The following is a 21,783-nucleotide window of genomic DNA, read 5'->3' as shown; positions in this document are numbered from 1 at the left end:
TCCTTATTAAGGCCCATTTCACACTCAGCAGAGCTCCCTCTCTGCTCACTGAGTGGGGAGGGGCTTGTGCAGAGCCATTGTCATCAGATCTCACCTGATCCGATCCACCATGGACGGATGGCAGCATCATCATTCGTCTGAAATTCGCAGATCGGGTCAGATGTCTCCGCTGACATCCGGCGCTCCATAGAGATCCACCGACAAACATGGACAGGCAGACCTGAACCACTCAACCCTGTGAGGGGGACCTAAAAGTCAGCCGTTACAGTAATTGTAGCTTCTGTCTTTTACAAAAAAATATTTGTGGCATTTTAAGTCTATCTTTTACCATAGTAGTGAGGACGCCCGGAATAACGATCACAGGCAGTCCGATTTATAAAAATTGTGCCTTCAGAATCTCTTGATGACGATTCTGCACCACAAACCCCTAACAGGAATCCATGATGTGCTGAAAACAGCAAAAGCCCTTTTTAACATTCCTCTCGCCGAGAAAACGGCAGGGTATAAGAGGTCACCTCCCACCATATGGCGACCTTAATTTTTTTTTTTTTTATATTATATTTTTATTTAGGTAAATTTAGGTGTTTATTATATATATTCTGATATTATCACAACTATCAAAACAAATATTCACGGTTAAAATTAACAAATCTTTAACCGAAAACAGCATCTTCCCCAAGCAAATTATCGCATGCAAATCAGATGCAGCTGAGGGATCATGGGAAAGTGCCCTGGGGGGCTTATTGTGCAACAACAAAACAAAGGCTCCGCCGGCATTCATAATGGCACTTGTTAGTTGTGCCACTTGCCAATGAACATTTGCTGCTAACTTATTACTTCAATACATTCCTAATAAAAGCAGTCAGCGGATCCAATATCCGTTATCAGCACAGTATAACAGAATATGCCGCCAAGTGTTGATAAAGTTATTGAAATTTGGAAAAAAATTGGGGTGTGGCCAGTGACGCGGTTCCGGTGTGTATTTTTGGATGGGGAGCGTCGGTGCACAGCCATTTTCAGATCTCTCCAGAGATGTTCAATTGTGTTCAAGTCGGGGCTCTGCCTGAGCCACTCAAGGACATTCACATAGCCACTCCTTTGTTATCTTGGCTGTGTTCTTAGGCCTCGTACACACGACCGAACATGTCTGCTGAAACTGGTCCGCGGACATGTTCGGTCGTGTGTACGGCCGACCGGACCGGATTCCCGGCCTAGCGGACAGGTTTCCAGCGGACAAATGTTTTTTAGCATGCTAAGAAACATGTCCGCTGGAAGCCTGTCCGTCGGACTTGTCCGATGGTCTGTACGACTCATCGGACATGTCCGCTGGGCCGAAATCCCCTGCATGCGTCAAAGTGATTCGACCCATGCGTGGAAGCATTGACCTTCCAGGGTCGCGCACGTCGCCGCGTCATCGTCGCGGCCACGTCACCGCGTATCCTGTCCGCGGGGAATTTGGTCTCATGGTGTGTACAGCCATCAGACCAAATGATCCCAGCGGACATGTCCGATGAAAACGATCCGGCGGAGCGTTTTCATCGGACAGTCCGACCGTGTGTACAAGGCCTTAGAGGTCATTGTCCTGTTGGAAGATGAACCTCTGCCCCAGTCTGAGGTCCAGAGCGCTCTGGAGCAGGTTTTCATCCCCCCCCAATCAACAAAAGCGCGATTGGTGGCAATACCCCACCCCCCGCTCAACAACTTCGATATGCTATAAAAAAATGTTGCTGTCCTGCGGTAGCACCCAAGCCCCCCCCCCCCCCCCCCCACCCTTCAACAACTTTGATGTGATATAAAAATTTGAATGAATGTCCCACAGTGGAATTTGTAAATGTTTGGAGGTATGCAATACACGATATGCAGTGTAGTTGTCAGGAGTATGAAACATAATGCCCCTTACATTGCTGGTTAGGACATGAAAATGTCCTGGGGCTTTCAATAAGTGGGAGAAAAAAATTACCAATTGTCAGTGGTTAGTGGCCCCAGGATCAGTGGAAGGAAAAAATAACTTGGCATTGATGCCCAGTGAGAGGAGGAATGCCCCAGCATCACTGGTTAGCGGATGGAAGTGGTTAGTAGTCAGTAGAAATACTTAAAGCGGTGGTTCACCCTCCTTAACATCATTATAGCATTACATTCGGCATCGTAGCGCGAGCTACAGTATGCCGGTCTTACATTTTTTATCCCCGTACTCACTGTGCTATTGATCATTGAAGATTCCGACTCCCGCGGGGAATGGGCGTGCCTATGGAGAGGGAGGATGATTGACGGCCGGCTCTGGCACGTCACGCTCCCCGAAGACAGCCGGAGTAGGTCTCGGCTCTTCACGGCGCCTGCGCACAGGCTATGCGCAGGCGCCGTGAAGAGCCAAGCCTATTTCGGCTATTTCCGGAGAAGCGTGACGTGCCAGGGCCGGCCGTCAATCACCTTCTCTCACCATAGGAACGCCCATTCCCCGGAATCTTCAATGTGGAATAGCACAGTAGGGTGAACCCCCGCTTTAAAGTAGTTGTAAAGCCTTAAGGTTTTTCACCTTAAAGCGGAGTTCCACCCATTTAAAAGTCAGCAGCTGCAAAAAGTGTAGCTGCTGACTTTTAATAATCAGACACTTTTCTGTCCCACGGTCCAGCAATGCGGGTGCAGGAAGCCTCGCTTCTCTACAAAGCGCCGGCATTCTATTTGTGGGCGCCCGGCTCTGGCTTCACAGCCAGGCACGCACTGTTCATGCGCAGGCCGTGCTGTGTGCTCTGAATGGCTGGGCAATCTTCTGGGACCTGAGACGTGTCCCAGAAGATTGCAGGGAGGGAGGGAGAGAGGTGAACTACTTTCTGGCGACGTGGAGCCAGGGGAGGAAGTGGGAGCTGGGTGCCCATAAAAATAGGGTACCTGCTCGTTCCCCAAAAAAATGACATGCCAAATGTGGCATGTCAGGGGGTCACCTACACTTAAAGCGGAAGTTCAATTTTTGGGTGGAACGCTTTAATGCATTCTATGCATTAAGGTTAAACACCCTCTGTGCTGCAGCAGCCCCCCCAGACCCCCACCCCCCCCCCCTTTTTCTTACCTGAGCCCGATCTGTTTCACTGATGTGCACGAGCGCAGCGGCTCCAGCTGTGCTGTTGCTCTCCTCATTGGACAGATTGATAGCAGCGGGAGCCATTGGCTTGCACTGCTGTCAATCAAAAGTGGACGCAGCGAGCCCGCGTGGGTGCCCCCATGGAAAGTGGATTTTCATGGAGGCACCCAGTGAAGAGGAGAGGCTTGGAGCACAGGCGGGGAACCCCAGAAGAACAGAATTGGGGCTGCTTTGTGCAAAACCATTGTGCAGAGCAGGTAAGCATAGGTAGGTATGATTGTTATTTTTATTTAAAAAAAAGGGAGGGTTTACAAACACTTTAACCTTGCATGGGCAGTTGCTGGGCCAAGCTGTCTACTAAAGAAATGAATTGGCAAACAACTTAACTCTGTGGCCCAGTTTTATTGGGGCCATGTTTGCTATTATAGGCAAAACCTTTTTTATTTTTTGGGATAGAGTAATGGGGGTTATAACCCCTGTCAGTTTTTTTTTTTTTTTTTTTTTACGATCTGTGTCTCATTGGGGAGGTTTTCCTTAACTTCCTGTCACATAGCAAAAATAAGGGTTGAGAGGAAATCCCTGCAAATTAAGAAAATCCTTTGCCCCCCCAAGTCACCAGACCTAGTGTCCCCATCGTACGATTTGCCCTCTATTACATTTCTGGGGACAACCCAAAATTTGGGATTTTCTTTTACTTTCACTTTTTATTGATAATGTTAAACAGGATAGTTCTCCCTAACTGTGGCACAGACAGCAATAAAAACTTGACAGGTGTTCAAATCCATCTCTACTTTATCCAAAACTAAAAAAATAAGTTTTACCTTTAGGTATACTAGACTGTGCGACTCATGCATCTGCTTCGGGTGCGGGCATCGGCATCTTTACAAAGGGATACTCGCTTCTCGGCCTTTTGGCTAAGATCAAGTGTAGTATCTGTTCTTATCAGTTGCCAATAGGTGGTGCTATGCTAACCGTCCTGAGTACACGGCGAGGTGGAAAGGGATGGCGGTTGGCAGATGCTAAGCCTGCTGGCGTGGAGGTGGAAGCCTTCTGATTTGGACAGAGAGGCATGAGGTCGAAGCTGGAGGGCTGGGCCCCTGGCCTGGATTTGGTGGTGCCTGCCCCAGTCAGTTGTTCGGGAGAGAACCCTTGCTCCTCTTTTCGTCGGGAGGAGCGGTTAGTATTTCCCGAACGTGATTAGGTGGGAGGGATGGGGGTTGTGGGAGTAGCCTGCTGAGGTGGGCTCTCCCCAATCTCTCCTCCTACCTTCCTGGCTGGGAAGGGTGCTGCTGGTCCGGGCCAGGGGTCAGGGTCCGTTGAAAAGCCTGTGGCAATAGTGCCCCTGGAATGGTAGTCCAGGGGTGCCATACATTGCACAAGTGTTTGAAAGGTATGGCATTTTGGTCACGATCTCCACATACACCTTTTTGACACCTGCCTCTAGGGCCAAGCCTTTTGGCTAGGACCAGGGGTATTGTCGTACCATCGTGTTGTATGGTGGCCAATTTCCACTCACCTCTCCCACCATCCTTTTCCCCCTACTTTCTTTTTTTATTTTTCCCCCCGTTTGTCACGTTATGTCTTCTTTTTGTTGGTGCACTTGCACTTTTTGTGTGATGAGTAGGTTGCTGGTCCTCGGGCCTGCTCTGAAAGTCTTGGGAGTGGGCGGACATGGCCTTCTGGCTTAGTTCGCCTGCTCTCATGGGGTCTTCCTTCGGGGGAGCCTGGCCGAGGAGGGTTCTGTTTCGGCAAACCCTCCAAGGATGTTGGGTCCGTGTGGCTTTGGCTGCACGGATCATAGATTACTCGAGTCCCTGCCAGGAGCCTAACGCCCCGGGGGATCAGAGTTGGGTCCTTTTCGGAGGACCAATTGACGATGCACCCGTCACAGTTTTTTGTGTCACTCTTTATGTGTGTGCATATTTTTCCTGCACCGGGTGAAGTTTTTGGGTTGTGTTATGCACGCCACAGGATTTTCAATAGAATAGAAAATAATAGTAGACTGCACAATTATTTATATGCTGGGGCATGTCCTGGACCTGAAGGGACTGTAGGATTGAGGCCAGATTTCAGAACAGCTCCGCAGGATGCAAGGCAAAATTTGGGTAGTGATTGTTTAAAGATTAGAACATTTTAGAAGCATATTCAAGATGTTACATTCTTGAAATGCATCATTATATATATTTTTTTAAAAAGCTTTGTTTAAAACTTCACATACAGTATATACATAGTCACATATAATTACGTCAGTTGTGACAGAAACTCCAATAGCTACGCTCATATAGGGGCTAGGTGCTTTTGGTTTGTGATGTTTACCTTACTGCTAAACTTGCAGAGTCAGTCTTTTCATGGTATTTCAGTCCTGTGTAAATACAATTATCTTAGCAGATAAATGAGTTTGTCTGGTAAACACTTTGTCCTCAGGTTGCCCATGGATCTAATATGACTGGCGATAGTAGGGTGACCACATTTCCAAACTACCATTCAGGGACACCCTCCCTTCCCAAAAATCAGCTTGTGCTGTAACAAATCACAGCACAGTGATTGGACACAAGAGGCGGGATTTATGATTTCTCCAATCACAAGCAGGGGGCGGGATTGTGCTCCTTGAGGCATTCCCGGACAGGACAAGTACTGTCAGTAATTAAAGAAGTGATGTGGCGGCCTTTTTTGGGGGCATCAGATTGGCCCGGGAGGGTGGCTGTGTCAGTTTCATTCCGGGACACTGTATTGTCCTGGAATGAATGTGGCCGGGACAGACCTGCAAAATGGGGGACTGTCCCGGGCAATCCGGGACACGTGGTCACCCTATCGATAGACAGATCGAAATTGGACCAGTTCTACAGGAACTGGCTGAATTTTGAGCCGTCTATAGGCATGCTAGATGTACTGAAGTAGATCCATTGATCAACTTCACTACAACCAGCTTGTCAGGTTTATTTCGCTCAATTACTGCCGGTGATTATAGCCACCAGCAGTGATCACTGTATTCTGCCAGTGGGGAAGGCACAATAGTGCTGCAGGAGGGATTCGAGCAATTTTCTTTCCTTCATCCTGTGGGTGAAGGAAAGAAAACTGTATAATGTATGACCTGCCTGGTGACACTTGGATCTGGAAGTAATTATGTGGCTGTGGGTACTCCATGGCTATTGCAGACACTCTCTGGCGAGCTAGGCTGGTCACTGTTAGGCAGGCCTAACATTATGCACATTTTTGTTTCCTTCAACCATAGCACTATTATGTTCTGCCAGCGGGGAGCGCTGGTAGCCTTTTCCACCGGGAGGATACAATGATCACTTTTAGTGGGTATAGCTGCCAGCAGTGATCAGGCAAAAAAAAACTGTCAGGGTGGTTGTACTAAAATCAATCGATGGATTGGTTTCAGTACAACCAGCTTGCCCATAGACAGATCACATTTTTGTTCGGCTCCTGCTGAACCAACCCAATTTCAATCCGTCTATGACTAGTTTTATTTTCCTCCCAGATACCTGCTGCTGGGGATGTCCTTTGAATTTATTTATTTCTCCTTCATGGGCATAAATATATGTAGCGCCTATGTACTTTATAGTACTGGTGCTAGTCAAATTTAAGTATCGATCAGAGTATAGTTAGACTCTGATCATGATTGTTAGGTGTGAGAATAGGGCCTCTGTCTCATTCTGCTGTGTCGGGGTGTTCTTCCAACCCCGGTACTGCAGGTGGCAGCACTGGAGTCGAGGTTTGGGTGCTCTTTTCAGCAGCCAATCATGAGGGTTTGTCCTCGCTGTGCATGCTGGGAGGGGTATTTATGGGACAGACGTCATCATGGGTATCCACTGCTTCGGCAAGTGTCACATTTAACCCTTTCTTCGACCGCTAGCGGGGGTTGAAAGCGACTTATTGGTATATTCTAATCAGTAGATTTGCAGCATTGGTATTGTGTATTCAATTACCATTTTTTAATGCAATTCATTTAATATTTCAACATATGTGGTAATATTTTGGAGAATATTTTTTGGGGTATTTATAGATTTATTGCACTAGGATTGTGTATTCAATTATCACTTTTTTTTATATAATTTATTTAAAATATGTTTCTGCACATGGTTAAAGGGTAGTGCAACACCATTAATCTTTATATATTAAGTTGTGGAATGTGGGAACACATTTGATGGTGAGCAGCAACTTGAAGTATTTATAATATTAGGAGTTGGTGGCAGTGCAGTAGTGCCATGTACACAGTGCACAGTACACAGTGCCATGAGTAGAATGCATGGGCATGTTGCTTTCTTTATCCTTACCTTCCCTGTTTCATGCCCAAGATCACACTTTCTTCACTCCTGCACTCAGCGTCCTCACCACACACAAATAAGACCCGTGCATAGCTCTTCCTAGCCTCAGCCCCCGCCCAGCAGTAGGGACATATGGAAATACAATATCTTTCCACACAGTGCCCCACTGCTGAAGCAGACTTTCCCTGGCCACACTCCCTATGGGAAGGGTTAGCAAGGGAGCATCTGAAAAGTTCAGTATACTGTTCAGTCAGCACTGCGAGAGCTGCTGCAGTATGAAGCTTCTCAGCCACAACAATTCAACACCTTCTTACAATTCCAGGGGGGGTCAATTGACCCCCCTTGCCCTATGGAGCGGACACCCATGGACGTCATTGTTCTGGGTTCTTCTTCGTCCAGTGTGGCACCCACCTTTAGGGTGGCCACATCACGGCGCCCATCGGCGTTATGGCCTACCCCGCCGGGGCGTGCGTGCCACGTGGTGTTCCTGGCTCCGGGAGAAGTGTTACGTTTGGGATCAGGACTGTTTCCTATCATTACGCCTGAATCTGCTATTCTTCCTCCTTTCAACTTTACTTTCCTCACCGCAAGTTTTATTGTTTTTACCCGGCTGGGTAATAAAGAGCACAGAAAAAGAGCACCTGTCGTGGACATTCCTTTACTTACTTCTTTAATTACTTCTGTTTATGCACATACACATCATTCACCCCTAGAGAATTCGGAGGAGCCACAAGATAAAATGCCGCCCAAAAATCCAGAGGCTCCAATGGGGGTAATGCTATATATACATGCAAACATTTTTCATATCTTTCAATGGTCCAGGTTGGATCTTGCCTCTATGTCTGTCTGCTGTCTGAGGTCTATGGGTATCGTAAAGGGAAAGTATAATGTACTCAAAAAGAGCACATATTTTCACTTAGCATTTTATTTCCCTCATTTGCAATATCAACAATAGATTGCATTGTCCAATGCAGTCCCAACACAAAGAAAAGGCAAATAGAGCAGCTGATGTTTAGTACAGACTTCCAGCTTTGTGAAAAGGTAGTGAGTCAGTCAACAGTAAGAGCCCATTCTCACAGGTCCGACTTTGGATCCGACTTCCGGTCGCCCCAGGTCGCCTCTAGTCGCCTCAAATCGCGCTGCATGAAGAAATCAATGTAAGTAAATGGAGCCGTCTTAATGCACACTACTGCAGTTGCTCCGACTTGAAAAAAGGTTCCTGTACTACTTCAATCCGACTTGTAGGCGATTTGTACCCATTGATTTCAATGGAAGTAGCCTCCAAGACGGATCCCCGTTCACAGTGAGGCAACTTTACAGGAATTTGCCCCACTGTGAACCTGTTCTAAGGCAAACACCCTTCTCCCACGCCAAATTTTAAATAAAAAACCGGCATGGGGTCCCCCTCCAAGAGCATACCAGGCCCTTAGGTCTGGTATGGATTTCAAGGGGAACCCCCTACGCTGAAAAAACGATGTTGGGTCCCCCCCCAAATCCATACCAGACTCTTATCCGAGCACGCAGCCCGGCCGGTCGGAAAAGGGGGTGGGGACCATAGAGCCAAGACAAGGTCCTCTTCCCGACAACCTTGGGCATTGGTTGTCGGGGTCTGGGAGCCCCCTTTAATAAGGGGGCCCCCAGATCCCAGCCCCCCCACCCTATGTGAATGAGTATGGGGTACATCGTACCCCTACCCATTCACCTGGTGGAAGAAAAATGTCAATAAAAACACACTACACAGGCTTTTAAAGTAATTTATTAGGCAGCTCCGGGGGTCTTCTTCTGACTTCGGGGGTCTTCTAACCTCTCCGCTTCTTTCTCCCTTCTGCCGGGCACCTCCGCTATCTTCTCCCAGCTCTTTTACTAGCAGGGGACCGGTCTTCTCCCTTCTTCTGACTTTGGGGGATCTTCTTCCGATTTTGGGGGGTCTTCCGACTTCTCCCCTCTCTTCTCCCGCTCTCCGGTTCTTTCTCCCTTCTGCCGGGCACCTCCGGTGTCTTCTTCCAGCTCTTTTACCAGCGGGGTCCGGTCTTCTGCGTCGCCTTCTTCCCTCTTCTCTTCTTTGATGTTGACTTAACGCTCCCTCCCACTTTAATGTTGGGTGTGCGGTGTGCAACGATTTATATTGGCCTCTTATGAGGTCACAGTCCCAGCATGCTCCGGGTGGTGACAACATAAGGGGGCGGGGTAATTATGTCGTCACCACCCGGAGCAAAGGGGGCTCCCAGATTCCGATAAGCCCCCCGCCCGCAGACCCCGACAGCCAACGGACAGGGTTGTCGGGAAGAGACCCTTGTACCCGTCAACATGTTGAGGGCATGCCACCTGGTACAGTTCAGGAGGGGGGGGCGCTCGCTCGTCCCCACCCCCTTTCCTGACCGGCCGGGCTGCGTGCTCGCATAAGGGTCTGGTATGGATTTTGGGGGAAGCCAATGCCGTTTTTTCAGCGTAGGGGGTTCCCCTTGAAATCCATACCAGACCTAAGGGTCTGGTATGCTCTTGGAGGGGGACTCCATTCCGTTTTTTTATTTAAAATTTGGCATAAAGTTCCCGCTCCTGGAGGCGAGTTCAAGTCACGTTGTAAGTCACGCTAAAGTCGCCCCAAGTCGCACTGTGATTCATACCCAAGTCGTGTCCAAGTTGCCTCCCATAGTCTGGGAGCCCCCTTTAATAAGGGGGCCCCCAGATCCCAGCCCCCCCACCCTATGTGAATGAGTATGGGGTACATCGTACCCCTACCCATTCACCTGGTGGAAGAAAAATGTCAATAAAAACACACTACACAGGCTTTTAAAGTAATTTATTAGGCAGCTCCGGGGGTCTTCTTCTGACTTCGGGGGTCTTCTAACCTCTCCGCTTCTTTCTCCCTTCTGCCGGGCACCTCCGCTATCTTCTCCCAGCTCTTTTACTAGCAGGGGACCGGTCTTCTCCCTTCTTCTGACTTTGGGGGATCTTCTTCCGATTTTGGGGGGTCTTCCGACTTCTCCCCTCTCTTCTCCCGCTCTCCGGTTCTTTCTCCCTTCTGCCGGGCACCTCCGGTGTCTTCTTCCAGCTCTTTTACCAGCGGGGTCCGGTCTTCTGCGTCGCCTTCTTCCCTCTTCTCTTCTTTGATGTTGACTTAACGCTCCCTCCCACTTTAATGTTGGGTGTGCGGTGTGCAACGATTTATATTGGCCTCTTATGAGGTCACAGTCCCAGCATGCTCCGGGTGGTGACAACATAAGGGGGCGGGGTAATTATGTCGTCACCACCCGGAGCAAAGGGGGCTCCCAGATTCCGATAAGCCCCCCGCCCGCAGACCCCGACAGCCAACGGACAGGGTTGTCGGGAAGAGACCCTTGTACCCGTCAACATGTTGAGGGCATGCCACCTGGTACAGTTCAGGAGGGGGGGCGCTCGCTCGTCCCCACCCCCTTTCCTGACCGGCCGGGCTGCGTGCTCGCATAAGGGTCTGGTATGGATTTTGGGGGAAGCCAATGCCGTTTTTTCAGCGTAGGGGGTTCCCCTTGAAATCCATACCAGACCTAAGGGTCTGGTATGCTCTTGGAGGGGGACTCCATTCCGTTTTTTTATTTAAAATTTGGCATAAAGTTCCCGCTCCTGGAGGCGAGTTCAAGTCACGTTGTAAGTCACGCTAAAGTCGCCCCAAGTCGCACTGTGATTCATACCCAAGTCGTGTCCAAGTTGCCTCCCAAAGTCGCGCTGAAAGTCGTGTTGACCCTGTGTGAATGGGCTGTTAGTGGATTTAAAGCTAAAATTTAGCAATGTAACATTTTTTTTATATGTATATGCCATTACATGCAAGCCTCCTTCTCAACTGCTGGAAGTTGCCCGTCCAGGGCTGCAAGGCCCCTTTCACACAGGCTTTCTGATCAAGTCGCCTTGTCAGTTTTTAAGGTGGATCAGAGCCTCCATTCACTCCTATGGAGCTGCGGATGTCAGCAGTGACATGTCCGCTGACATCTGTCGATATCCGATCCGATCTTGTCCGTGATATCCAGACAGACGGAGACCCCATCATCGGATGGGATTGGATGAAAACGGACAGACGGTCTGTTTTCATCCGATCTCCCCATAGAGGAAAGCGGGACTCTGACATGGTCATCTCAGCACAGTAAGCTGAGACAAACCTGTTATCTGCCTGCTGAGCAGGGATCAGCGGAACGATTCTCGCTGAGCAAAGTGGAGTCCACCGGGCGGACTGGCTGGTTCAATAGAAACTGACTGACATTCGGCTTATGTGTACTGCAGCTGGTCCAGAAGCTGGCTTCTGTCAAAGGGGCATGACCGAGAAAAGGTCTGCCAATCAGCTTCCTGATCAGCACTCTAAGCAGGTGGATGGCTGATCCATGTCTGTTCCGCTTATATAGAGTGGACACAGATGAAGCCCACTGTCCTCTGTTGGCGGTTGGATGTAAACAAACCACCTGTCCATTTACACCTTACTGCCATCTGATCTGATCTGCCAGATGGATAGGGAATGAATCCCCATCCGTCTGTTTTTGGCAGATAGGGTCAGATGTCAGTGGGTGTCAAAGGACACATGTCCGTTGTCATCCGCCACTCCATAGAGAAGACTGAAGGGTCCGAAAAACTGACAAGTGGACAACATCGGTCCGCCCTTGTGAAAGGGTCCTCAAGGTTAACAGCAGCACTGCTACAGGGAAAAGTTGCACCACTCGCCCACCCCCTTCTGTCCTCTTCACCATTCACAGAACTTGTACTATTATTGTCCCTTAATCAGGGCTGGTGCAAGGATTTTTGACACCCTAGGCGAAGCCTCATTTTGACGCCCCCCCCCCCATGCGCGCACGCCATTCGCTCCCCGTCCGTACCCCCCTGCACATCTTCCCCCCCCCACATACACACCAGTTCCCACTCTGTACCTCCCTGCACATATGTTTCCCCCACACATCTGTCCCCTTCCCACACCAGTTCCCACTCTGTACCCCCTGCACATCTGCCCCCCACACCAGTTTCCACTCTGCCCCCCCAGTTCCCACTCTGTACCCCCCCACACACCATTTTCCACTCTGTACCCCCCCCACACCTGTCTCCCCCCCACTCTGTACCCCCCCACACACCTGTCCCCCCCTGCACATCTGTCCCCCCCCACACCAGTTACCATTCTGTACACCCCCCCACACACACACATCTGTCCCCCCCACACACACCAGTTCCCACTGTACCCCCCTGCATATCTCTGCCCCCCCCACCAGTTCCCACTCTGCCCCCCCCACACAAACCAGTTCCCCCTCTGTACATTTTTTTAATTTGTGAGTGGGTGCAGGCTGCAGCACTGAGCGTCCTGCCTGTGCTTCCACTAATATACCTTAGCCACAGCGGCGTTGCTGCCCATCTGTCTCCTCTTCTCACTACAGATCCCCGACCCGGTCATCGTGGCAAGCCCGGACTTGCATGCAGGGCTTCATAGGTATGCGCAGCCTAATGCATTAGGGTGTGCACCTCAAAACGCAAACACTCGTGTGTGTGTGTGTGTGTGTGTATATATATATATATACACACACACACACTCTAAATAAATGTAATCATTTTACAATTTAGTAGGGTAGTGGAAAGTGTTATTTGATTTTTTTTTCTTTTATTATTTAATTTTTGTATTTTTTTACAATTTTATTTATATTTTGTATTATTTTTTACAATTTTTTGGCTTTGGTGAAATATCAGCAGGGGGAATCAGTGCTGAACAGGGTCATTAGGGTAAGGTGACCAAATTTTTTAAATTAAATCTGGGGACATTTTTTTCCCCCCTCAAATCATAGGTATGTGGTGTGTGTTTATGGAATGATTGTATGATATATACATTTTTTCTCACATGTTGCCCATGAGATAAAAAATATATATTTCTTAGAATTTTTGGGGATATGACTACCAAATGTTAAGAAGATACAATAGAAAAAATAATTTTCAATGCATTTATTGATATTATACATAATTATATATTTCTCTATATAGTGCATCTCCCCCATCTCTCTCTGTATATACTGTGTCCTCTCTCTCTGTATATACTGTGTCCCCTCTCTCTGTATATACTGTGTCCCCTCTCTCTCTCTGTATATACGGTGTCCTCTCTCTCTGTATATACTGTGTCCCCTCTCTCTCTCTGTATATACTGTACCCTCTCTCTCTCTGTATATACTGTACCCTCTCTCTCTCTCTCTGTATATACTGTACCCTCTCTCTCTCTCTCTGTATATACTGTGTCCCCTCTCTCTCTCTGTATATACTGTGTCCCCTCTCTCTCTGTATATACTGTGTCCCCTCTCTCTCTCTGTATATACTGTGTCCCCTCTCTCTCTCTGTATATACTGTGTCCCCTCTCTCTCTCTGTATATACTGTGTCCCCTCTCTCTCTGTATATACTGTGTCCCCTCTCTCTCTCTGTATATACTGTGTCCCCTCTCTCTCTCTGTATATACTGTGTCCCCTCTCTCTCTCTGTATATACTGTGTCCCCTCTCTCTCTGTATATACTGTGTCCCCTCTCTCTCTCTGTATATACTGTGTCCCCTCTCTCTCTCTGTATATACTGTGTCCCCTCTCTCTCTCTGTATATACTGTGTCCCCTCTCTCTCTCTGTATATACTGTGTCCCCTCTCTCTCTCTGTATATACTGTGTCCCCTCTCTCTCTCTCTCTCTGTATATACTGTACCCTCTCTCTCTGTATATACTGTACCCTCTCTCTCTCTCTCTGTATATACTGTGTCCCCTCTCTCTCTCTGTATATACTGTGTCCCCTCTCTCTCTCTGTATATACTGTGTCCCCTCTCTCTCTCTGTATATACTGTACCCTCTCTCTCTGTATATACTGTACCCTCTCTCTCTCTCTCTGTATATACTGTACCCTCTCTCTCTCTCTCTGTATATACTGTACCCTCTCTCTCTCTGTATATACTGTACCCCCTCTCTGTATACTATAACTCCCCCCTCTGTATACTATAACCCCCCCTCCTCCCCCTCTGTATACTACAACTCCTCCCCCCTCTGTATACTATAACTCCTACCCCTCTGTATACTATAACTCCCCCCCTCCCTCTCTGTATACTATAACTCCCACTCTCTATACTGTAACCCCCCCCCCCTTCTCTCTCTGTACCTCAATAATGTGGTTCTTCATCGTGTGTAATCACTCTGCAGGCTGCAGACAACAGTCGGGAGTAGCAGTGTGGTCTCTGAATGCTCCTCCACGAGTGTCAGGCTGGGACCCGCCTCCTCCCCCTCTCCTTCCTTCTATTCATTCAACAGAGTGGCCAGCAGCACAGCTATGAGTATGTGTGTCTGTGTGCAATCAGCTGTGCGCCGCTCGGTGGGATCGGGGCTGAATCAGCACTGCAGGGGGAGAAAATCAGTGACTGCAGACTGGAGTTAGACCCCCCTGCCTGCAATCCGGGGACAAAAGCGGGGGGGGGGGGGGGAGAATATCGGGGGATGTCTGGTCACTATCTCGCCTCCTGCACTGGCCGCTTCAACTTCCACCGACCCGTCCGGCCAGCTGCTGTCCTGTCCCGGCTCTCTCCCCTCATCTCACTGCCGCTGCTACGGGCGGCACTGCAGGTGGGGAATAGCGTAGTGAGGGGGATGTCTCCACAGGCGCCGCGCAACCCCCCCCAGCTTGGCGCCAGGCGCCATAAGGCATGATTTTAAAAAATAAAGGTCCAGGAGGTATTTTAATGATCTGGATCCCCAGCGAGTGACTGGGGATCCGGATTTTGCCGCTCCCCCTACCCTGGCGCTCTAGGCAGCCGCCTGACCTGCCTATGCCTAGCGCCGGCCCTGCCCTTAATGCATCATCTTCTGTGAATAAAGGAGGAGCTGTTGAATGACAGGAACTCCCCTGCCTATTTACAGATCACCATGCATTGTGAAAAAATAGTGATACAAGTTCTGTGGATGGCAGAGAGGGCAGAAGGGGGCAGGCAAGCGTTGCAACTTTTATCTGTATTAGAGGTTGCTGTTTACCTTCATAGCATTCAGGGAAGTATCCCCTGGCTGTAAAGGAAACACACTATTATACATACCTAATGTGTTTGGTGCTGTATTCCAAAGAAATAAAGATGTTTGGGAGACACAAACTGTAGATCTATACTCAAACAAAAACATTTAATAAAAAAATTAATTAATTAAAAAATATTTTTTTTTCTAAAAGTATGATAATATATTTTCAAAACCTCTGCCAACAAGCCCTTCAGCCTAGGCATTGATGACATCTGCCCTGCCTCCCTGTAGTCTATGTTACTAAATGCTAGAGGTACATATCGGATATGTCTCCCAAATCTCACAAAATTGTGCTCCTGCATGACAGTACTATGTGTGGTTTGCGCAGGGCCGATCCTAGACAGGGTGCATTGCACCCAGGTGCCTGCAGAGGTGGGGGAGCCGAAGTGCCAGAGTTCTCCACTCCCTCCTTGTTTGTGTCCATCCAGAACTAGTGTTTTGAGCATAGGTGTGTGTCCGTCCAGGACTGATGTGTGAGCACAGGGCAGCCCATCCAGCCTGGCACAAGCGTTCTAGTTTTCAGTGGCTGCTGAGTGCTGATGTGCAGGAATTAATTCCCCAAACTGGTAGTCTTGGATCCCGCACTGTCTCCACCAACTCTAGTTGGAATGCCTCCCCCTTCCATCTCTATCTCGGGCTGCACAGAGAGAGAACCAAGTTGAGTCACAGTGTTTAGTGTGCTGTGTGCTGGGGGATGGCTTCCCCAGCATCCCTTTACACATGCTCTGGGCTGCTCCTGCTCTAGATGTTTTATGGCATGATAGACTGCATAGGATACACAGCCCCTGCCCTTTTCTGCGCCTCAGTAGTCCATCTACAGATGTTATGTATAATGAGATGTACCAAGAGCCCTTTCACATTGACAGTGCTGGGGCGTCGGCGGTAAAGCACTGCTAGTTTTAGCGGTGCTTTACCGTAATTTTAGAGGTACATTTAACCCCCACTAGCAGCCAAATAAAGGGTTCAAAGGCTCCAGTGCCGAAGCGCTTTGCAGGAACTGCCCCTTGATTTCAGTGGGCAGGGGCGCTTTAGGAGCAGTGTACACCACTCCTAAAGCGCCTCAAAGAAGCCACTTGCAGGAATTTTTTTGACGTCTTGCCAGCGCACTGCCCCAGTGTGAAAGCACTTGGGCTCTCACACTGGGATTGCAGATGAGGCTTTTTTTAATGCTAAAGGCTGTTTTTAATGCTAAAGCGTCTGAAAAATGTCTTCAGTGTGAAAGGGGTCGAATGGACCATCTCCTGTACTATGTCTGCAGTCTCTGATCGTCTCCTTTATCATGTCTGCAGTCTCTGACCGTCTCCTGTACCATGTCTGCAGTCTCTGACCATCTCCTGTACTATGTCTGCAGTCTCTGACCCTCTCTTGTACTATGTCTGCAGTCTCTGACCATCTCCTGTACTATGTCTGCAGTCTCTGATCATCTCCTGTACTGTGTCTGCAGTCTCTGACAATCTCCTGTATTATGTCTGCAGTCTCTGAGCATCTCCTGTACCATGTCTGCAGTCTCTGACCGTCTCCTTCACTATGTCTGCTGTCTTTGATCATCTCCTATACCATGTCTGCAGTCTCTGACCATCTCCTGTACTATGTCTGCAGTCTCTGACCATCTCCTGTACTATGTCTGAAGTCTCTGACATCTGCTGTACCATGTCTGCGGTCTCTGACTGTCTCCTGTATCGTGTCTGTAATCTCTGACCATCTCCTGTATCATGTCTGTAGTATGTCTGGGGGCTCTTTCTAACAGACTCTCTAACAGAAGCCCTCTCTGTGTCCATCAGAGAGGCCCCCCTTCAGGTCCTAATAAAGTACTCTGCTTCTCTTCCTGTATTTTGTTTATTGTTTAGAGATCATGTAAGGATCCCAGGGTAATGAAGACTTTGTGGGGGAGCATCTCTGTGGTTGAGTCATTGCCATAGAAATATTTGTAAAGGGGAGGGGTTAGTAAAATTACCACACCCATGTGGGGGCACCAGAAATATTTCTGCACCCAGGCACTTGTAAAACCTAGGATCGGCCCTAGATCTGCGCATGTGCAAGATCTGGAATGCATGTCATTATTGGGACAGGTTTAGGAAGCAGAAGGAAGCAAGCTGGCACCAGATGACATGCATTAGAAGGTCCCAGTCGAGGTATGGGCCCTGCTGAGGAAAACAAGACACAAACGCCAGCTATCAAGTGTTACTAAGTAAATTCAGACAACTGGTACTCACATTTAGTTAATGGTTAATGAAGGAGGTGAAATAAGGTACTTACAGACAGTAGACAGTGATTGAACATACACACATGCACAATCTGGCTGTAGGGTGACCACGTGTCCCGGATTGCCCGGGACTGTCCCTTAATTAATGCTTGTGTCCCGTGTCCCGGACACACTCATTACGGGACAATACAGAGTCCCGGAATTGGCCTGGGCAGATCTAATGCCCCCTAAAATAGCCTTTGTATACATCCTCTCTGTCTCAGCCTGTGGTGGACCCCTAGCTGACAGAGAGTGAGACCCCTATTCACCACTGGCTCAGTGCCCAAACTGGTTGCTACCTGGCTGCCTCCCGCTTGGCGTGTAGCAACCAGTGACGTCAGAGCAGGAGAGATGCAGAGACCTATCACAGCGGAGGAGAGTTTAACTTCCTCCTCCGCGCCTTCTGTTAAGCTCCACCCACCTCCTCGTGTATGTTCTGGAGTCCAGCCAGGCAGAGGCATGCAGAAGAAACATCGGACTGTGAGACAGACTGCAGTGTAGAAACTAAGGCAAGTAACATTGCAAAGCACTGACCAGCAGATCCATCCATGTTATAATCCTGTCAGCTCTCCCCCAGCAGTCAGAGTTCAGTAAGAAAGTGGAGTGTGTGTCTGCACAGGACACGCAGAGGCTTGCTCCAGGCTGAGTAAGATAAGGCAGATAAGGGTCGGCAGGAGAGGACACTGACACATGACACCCTGGATGGAAGGAGGAAACATCCTTAGATATCAGGGCAGGGTTCATGCTGGGACTTGTAATCCTTCACTTTTGGGGATGTGACTCCCCCCCAAAAGTGAAGAACTACAGGTCCCAGCATGAACTCCTCAGAGCTGAAGATGTTTCCTGCATCCCTGCACACATGATATCTCCTCACACCCAGTCCTGTCCAGCTGCTCAATGTCTCTTCTCTCCCACTACTTGTTTGCCTCTCACTGCAGCAGCCCCCTCCCCCCTCCTCCTTCACCCTCAGTCTTTCATGTTCTGCCACCTTTTCACCTTCTAGTCTTGTTACCCCCTCTGTATACCAAGCAATCCTCTCAGGAGTGGCTCATCAGCGACTATCACAACCTCAGAATCCTGCCAGCATTCCATTCATTGCTCCTTCAAACTGCCAGAAATGTTTTAGTTACTCCGCTGCAGCGGTGTAACTACAGGGGGCGCCATTGCAACCCAGCCTCATACTCCAGGATGGTCCATGCAGCTTCCCTCTAAACCTGGATAAGAGGGGCGGCATATAGAGGAACCGATGCCCCCCATGTTCTTCTTGCAGCCACTGAATGCCTGCAGGAGGTAAAGGAGGAAAAGCGGGCATTCAGTGGCTGCAAGAAGAACATGGGGGGCATCAGTTTCTCTATATGCTGCCCCTCTTATCCAGTTTCCTTCTGCTGCCCACAGGTCCCTCAACACTCTCCTGGCTGATCTTCCCCAGTAACTTCTCTGCTCTCTCCCACCTCACCCCCCATTCTCCAACCCCCTGCTGTCCTCTGGTCCCACCTGTGCTGTTCTTCAGCCCCCCCCTCCTGTGCTGTCCTCTGGTCCCACCTGTGCTGTTCTCCAGTCCCCCATCATGTGCTGTTCTTCAGTCCCCCCTCCTGTGCTGTGCTCTGGTCCCACCTGTGCTGTTCTTCAGTCCCCCCTCCTGTGCTGTCCTCTGGTCCCACCTGTGCTGTTCTTCAGTCCCCCCCCCCCCTCCTGTGCTGTTCTCCAGTCCCCCACCCGTGCTGTTCTCCAGTCCCCCACCTGTGCTGTTCTTCAGTCCCCCCTCCTGTGCTGTCCTCTGGTCCCACCTGTGCTGTTCTTCAGTCCCCCCCCCCCCTCCTGTGCTGTTCTCCAGTCCCCCACCCGTGCTGTTCTCCAGTCCCCCACCTGTGCTGTTCTCCAGTCCCCCACCTGTGCTGTTCTCCAGTCCCCCACCCGTGCTGTTCTCCAGTCCCCCACCTGTGCTGTTCTCCAGTCCCCCACCCGTGCTGTTCTCCAGTCCCCCACCCGTGCTGTTCTCCAGTCCCCCACCCGTGCTGTTCTCCAGTCCCCCACCTGTGCTGTTCTCCAGTCCCCCACCTGTGCTGTTCTCCAGTCCCCCACCTGTGCTGTTCTCCAGTCCCCCATCATGTGCTGTTCTTCAGTCCCCCCTCCTGTGCTGTGCTCTGGTCCCACCTGTGCTGTTCTTCAGTCCCCCCTCCTGTGCTGTCCTCTGGTCCCACCTGTGCTGTTCTTCAGTCCCCCCCCCCCTCCTGTGCTGTTCTCCAGTCCCCCACCCGTGCTGTTCTCCAGTCCCCCACCTGTGCTGTTCTCCAGTCCCCCACCTGTGCTGTTCTCCAGTCCCCCACCCGTGCTGTTCTCCAGTCCCCCACCTGTGCTGTTCTCCAGTCCCCCACCTGTGCTGTTCTCCAGTCCCCCACCCGTGCTGTTCTCCAGTCCCCCACCTGTGCTGTTCTCCAGTCCCCCACCCGTGCTGTTCTCCAGTCCCCCACCCGTGCTGTTCTCCAGTCCCCCACCCGTGCTGTTCTCCAGTCCCCCACCTGTGCTGTTCTCCAGTCCCCCACCTGTGCTGTTCTCCAGTCCCCCACCCGTGCTGTTCTCCAGTCCCCCACCCGTGCTGTTCTCCAGTCCCCCACCTGTGCTGTTCTCCAGTCCCCCACCCGTGCTGTTCTCCAGTCCCCCACCCGTGCTGTTCTCCAGTCCCCCACCCGTGCTGTTCTCCAGTCCCCCACCTGTGCTGTTCTCCAGTCCCCCACCCGTGCTGTTCTCCAGTCCCCCACCCGTGCTGTTCTCCAGTCCCCCACCTGTGCTGTTCTCCAGTCCCCCACCCGTGCTGTTCTCCAGTCCCCCACCTGTGCTGTTCTCCAGTCCCCCACCCGTGCTGTTCTCCAGTCCCCCACCTGTGCTGTTCTCCAGTCCCCCACCCGTGCTGTTCTCCAGTCCCCCACCCGTGCTGTTCTCCAGTCCCCCACCCGTGCTGTTCTCCAGTCCCCCACCCGTGCTGTTCTCCAGTCCCCCACCCGTGCTGTTCTCCAGTCCCCCACCTGTGCTGTTCTTCAGTTCCCCACCTGTGCTGTTCTTCAGTCCCCCACCTGTGCTGTTCCTGATTTGGAGGAACTGTCCCTCATTTAGAGCATTGTCCCTCTGCCCCTCTGTTCCTCTTTCCTCCTTGTGTGTCCCTCAAGGAGCCAATATAAGAGAATAGTAGTGGTAAAAAAGCACCTGTGGGTTTAACCAGTTTTTCTTTGTTTATAATTCTCCTACATATTTTTGCTAATAGGTGTCCTTAATTCCCATCTCAGAAAGTTGGGAGGTGTGCCTCTATCCATCCCACTGCCCCTCTGACTACTCTGTGCCCCGACCACTCAGTTGTTTTTCTTGATGCCTAGGGCCCACTTTTGATCTCGCACATGGGCCCGCTGATTTCATACGTCCCTGCCCCAAAAATCTGCAAAAAATGGGGGGGGGGGGGTGTCCCTGAATGGCAGTTTGGAAATGTGGTCACCCTATCTGGCTGCCAAATGACAGATCTTAAAGTAAAGGTTCCACCTGAAAAAAAATATTCCACCAAAAATCTAAAAAAAAAAAAATGAAAACTTTTTTTTTTTACTCACCCTAAATAGCTGTTGCTATGCGGAAGTGCCGAATCTGCCTCTTCATCCACCAGGGTGGATTCTCTTCCTCCTCCTACACTGGGTGTCTTCTTGTGAATGGGGCGCGCTGCATTCTGGGAACTGTGTGTGTCCCAGAAAGCAGCCGGCCCATTCATAAAGCGCTGCGCTACAGTAGGAAACGGGCAGTGAAGCTGTACCGCTTCACTGCCTGTTTCCCTTACTGTGGATGGCGGCGCTTGGAGCTGCTAGGATCGAGGATCGGCCTCGGCGGGGGCAGACATCGCTGGCGGCTAGGACAGGTAAGTGTCCTTATTAAAAGTCAGCAGCTACAGTGTTAGTAGCTGCTGACTTAAATTTTTAATTTTTTTTGTACTGGAACATCCGCTTTAATATATATTATTGTTATACTGTAATGCAGAGTAGGGGATCTTGCATGCTTGTGCCTATGAAGGAGGTGCGCTGCAGGTATCATGGCCAATTGTTTCTTCTGCTCATCCAGCCTGGCCTTTAAGCATTGGAAAACACAGAGCCTGAGCATTCAATGAGCAAATATGGCTGCCATTATTTTCACATATAGTTAAAAAC

The 21,783-nt window shown here is 49.9% G+C and overlaps 1 protein-coding gene, 1 non-coding gene and 1 pseudogene across 2 annotated transcripts; 2 read left to right on the top strand and 1 right to left on the bottom strand.

Annotated features, from left to right (window-relative positions):
* Positions 1-337: 337 nt before the first annotated feature.
* LOC120929802 lies at positions 338-472 on the bottom strand. The gene has a single exon (XR_005747500.1). It is a non-coding gene; the product is annotated as a U11 spliceosomal RNA (small nuclear RNA).
* A 3,498-nt stretch (positions 473-3,970) lies between these two features.
* Positions 3,971-4,053, top strand: LOC120929962 (annotated as a pseudogene).
* Positions 4,054-19,883: 15,830 nt separating this feature from the next.
* Positions 19,884-20,672, top strand: LOC120928655 (extensin-1-like; the record flags this gene model as incomplete). The annotated part of the gene is made up of 1 exon (XM_040339667.1): positions 19,884-20,672. A coding segment is annotated over one exon (789 nt), but the record flags the coding sequence as incomplete, so codon positions are not given.
* Between the last annotated feature and the right edge of the window lie 1,111 nt (positions 20,673-21,783).

The sequence above is a fragment of the Rana temporaria genome, chromosome 2, assembly GCF_905171775.1.
Source record: "Rana temporaria chromosome 2, aRanTem1.1, whole genome shotgun sequence".
NCBI classification, from domain to species: domain Eukaryota; kingdom Metazoa; phylum Chordata; class Amphibia; order Anura; family Ranidae; genus Rana; species Rana temporaria.
Note: the sequence above shows the minus strand (reverse complement) of the source record. Positions and strands in the feature narration are given on the sequence as shown.